Raw genomic sequence first — 3,241 nt, 5'->3', positions numbered from 1 at the left:
TGGCTGACTCTGAACTTTTATAAAGAATATCTCTTTGGATTTGAGACTTTAGTCTTTGCAACTTTACAGATCTTCTTTATGCACCAAGAGCTTGTAACACTCCAAAGAAAAAGGAAAAATTGAAATCGCATCATATGACCCCTTTAACTATAATAACCCTGCACCTGACTCGTGCAATATTATTATTATTATTATAATAAGTCTTTTGTAATCAAACGATATTGTGTGAACAAAGTAAGATTTAAGATGTTTTACACTCTAAAAAATGCTGAGAACTGCTCTCTCCTGGAGAGGATGCAAAAAGCTCGTGCTCTGACTGTAAGTCAACAGCTGGGTTGTAGTAAGCCCTCGCTGGGTTATTTTATCGGAGGGAGGGGGAGGGGTGTAAAGTTTCAGCAGTCGGTGAGATTGACCCAGCCGCTGGGTAACACAAAAAATACCCAGCACTGGAAAAAACACACGCAACATATGACCCAACAGGCTCAACCCAGCGGTTGGGTAGAAAAAAATAACCCAGCATTTTTAGAGTGTAGCAATCATCCACTGATAACGTTTACTCCCTGTCAAATGCTAGAATTTAGACTAGGACACTGGCAAAAAATCTTATGGCGTTCTTTTATGATTTTATGGTACTTTTTGTTGTTTTTCTGTCCCTTTTGGAACTTGAAAGTTGTAGTCAACTGTAGTTAAAAAATCTATTTTGGTGTTCAAATGAAAAAATAATGACAAGAATTTTGAATGACATGTTGGTAAACAAGGCATAAAGAGGAGAAACTAATGGCAGAATTTTCATTTTTAGTGAACTATTCCTTTACATTCAAACAGAGAGAACTTTCAGCATGTTATACCTGATTTGGACTTGAGCATGATCCTCACAGTGTGACCTTCATTAATGACTTCACAGTCCCTGCAAACAACATAGTTGGGGTTAAGCCCCACCTCCAGGAGCCGCGGGTCATAGCGGGCCTCCCTAGAGTTAAGGTTTATGGGGGACTGGTACTCTCCATTTGCCTCAGGAAACAGAAGACCCCATTCAACACCTGGATTTATTCACAAAAGACAAAAAAAAGTTGATTCAGTCAACCTTATAATGATGATAACATTTTATTCTAATGCAGTTATCAAAGCATACTTATCTTGCTTTTGAGTGGATAACACTGTCCTTGTTCATGACCCACTGATCAACCTTGAAACTTTTGCACCATGATACTTTGTGTCAATTCAGTTGCGCATAGACATAAAATATTTGGCCCAGCCACAGATAATAAACAGTGGACCAATTTTTTGTCCCGATGTTGAAACTAAATAAAGGCGGCCAGAGCTCCAGTGTCTCAAAGTCATTACTGAGGGGTCCAACAGGAATAGCATGACACAGGGGGATACAGGATGTGCTCATTTTTCCCTCTCTGCTTTTCATCTCACCCTGTCTATTATTCACTCCTCTCTCTTTTTTTTTTTTTTTTTTTACTATTCACTATGCATATGTTTTATCTAAAATCTCACTAGTAAAGAATACGGTATATTATAGATCAGGGGTGTCAAACTCAGTTCCTGGAGGGCCACAGCCCTGCAGAGGTTTGTTCCAACCCTGCTCCAAAACACAAACCATGTAGTTTTCAAATAAGCCTGAAAGACGTGATTAACTAGATCAGGTGTGTTTAATTAGGGTTGGAGCTAAACTCTGCAGGGCTGTGGATCTCCAGGAATTGAGTTTGACACCCCTGTTATAGATGAACGCTGTTAGACATGAATGAATGACTCTATTCACAAAAAGAACAATCTTGGTTTAAATACAATTTTAAATGAATTTTTCCCTCTGCTTTTTTTCACATAATAAACATGCATTATTCAATTATGCTTAAAATATTTATTTTTATTTATGCATTTATTTAATAAACACACTTTACAAGTTAAAAAATATAGAGTGCTGATTCAAAAACAATTCTGAAGTGGTTATTATTGACCACAAACAGCACAGCTGTCTAATTTTGTCTGTGTATTTAAAGAATCTGCGGTACGTATTTCAGGCTAACTGAGACAGGGTTGTTTTTATAGTAATTCCTGATCATGGGTGTGACAATAAAGTTTCATGTTTCACAAAGAGTAGAATTAGCCAGTGATTCTCTCATTGAATCCTTACCTTCTTCATAGCCCCAGTTCAGCTCATCTTTGCCAAGGTAGTTATCGGTCTCCTCAATAACATTATCTGCCATGGCCACTGAATTACAGCTTTCAGAACAACTTGTGTTATGTCCTGAGCAGATGGCAAAAACTAGTTCTTTCTGACCCTGTTTTCAGAGTGAAGTCTTCCTCGTCGTTTGCTCACTTCCCACCCATAAAGCATAAAGAAAGTGGTCTATAACAATACAAGTGGAGGTGATTGAACTCAGTAGCTTCAAAGACACAATGTCCACTCTGAGACTGCAGCCAACAGAAACCAGTCGTCATTCCATTGAAAATGATGAGTTTTCTTCTCCTGTTCTCTTCTGGGAAATGTGTCCTTTCTGTACCAACCAAAAGTAAGTTCACAAACTCACTCTATTAGCTACTACAGCCCACACGGTTCCCCCACAAGCCATCTGATTGGCTGCATGCAGTGACTCTTAAGCCTCTGATGTAGCACCATAGAAACAGCTCAGCAGTCTGGCCTGGTTTACAGTCAGGCCACGGGAACCACAGCACACTGGCAGGAATGCAGGAGTGACGCTGCTCTTAGAGAGTTCCTCCCACAATGAAGGAAATGGGTGTGGTTAAAAAAGAACACCCACAAGGGGGAGGGTGAAGAAGAAGAGACTGAAGAGAGGGAAGGTCTGTTATTGTTTGCTTTGCACATTACTGATGGTGTTTTCAAGGTAAGGATGAGATGGTCCCATATGTGACCCTGGACCACAAAACCAGTCATAAGGGTCAATTTTTCGAAATTGAGATTTATACATCATCTGAAAGCTGAATAAATAAGCTTCCCATTGATGCATGGTTTAGGATAGGATGATATTTGGCCGAGATACAACTATTTGAAAATCTGGAATCTGAGGGTGCAAAAAAAATCTAAATATTGAGAAAATCACCTTTAAAGGTAGGAGATTTACAAAATATCTTCCTGGAACATGATCTTTACTTAATATCCAAATGATTTTTGGCATAAAAGAAAAATTGGCTATTGCTACAAATATACTCCAGCGACTTAAGACTGGTTTTGTGCTCCAGGGTCACATATGGTGCTTTCCCCTGGCTGATGGTT

The 3,241-nt window shown here is 39.1% G+C and overlaps 1 protein-coding gene across 1 annotated transcript in view; it reads right to left on the bottom strand.

Moving 5' to 3' along the window:
- LOC107691405 (carbonic anhydrase-related protein-like) overlaps nucleotides 1-2,671 on the bottom strand; it is a 14,454-nt gene extending 11,783 nt beyond the window's left edge. The window contains exons 1-2 of the mRNA XM_016489981.1: nucleotides 2,141-2,671; nucleotides 849-1,040 (exon numbers count right to left, since the gene is read on the bottom strand). Of these exons, the coding sequence (XP_016345467.1) occupies nucleotides 849-1,040; nucleotides 2,141-2,213 (265 nt within the window). The 5' untranslated portion in view covers nucleotides 2,214-2,671. The remainder of the gene's footprint in view (nucleotides 1-848; nucleotides 1,041-2,140) is intronic.
- Nucleotides 2,672-3,241: the final 570 nt, after the last annotated feature.

The sequence above is a fragment of the Sinocyclocheilus anshuiensis genome, unplaced genomic scaffold (genome assembly GCF_001515605.1).
Source record: "Sinocyclocheilus anshuiensis isolate Anshui unplaced genomic scaffold, SAMN03320099.WGS_v1.1 scaffold842, whole genome shotgun sequence".
Classification (NCBI taxonomy): domain Eukaryota; kingdom Metazoa; phylum Chordata; class Actinopteri; order Cypriniformes; family Cyprinidae; genus Sinocyclocheilus; species Sinocyclocheilus anshuiensis.
Note: the sequence above shows the minus strand (reverse complement) of the source record. Positions and strands in the feature narration are given on the sequence as shown.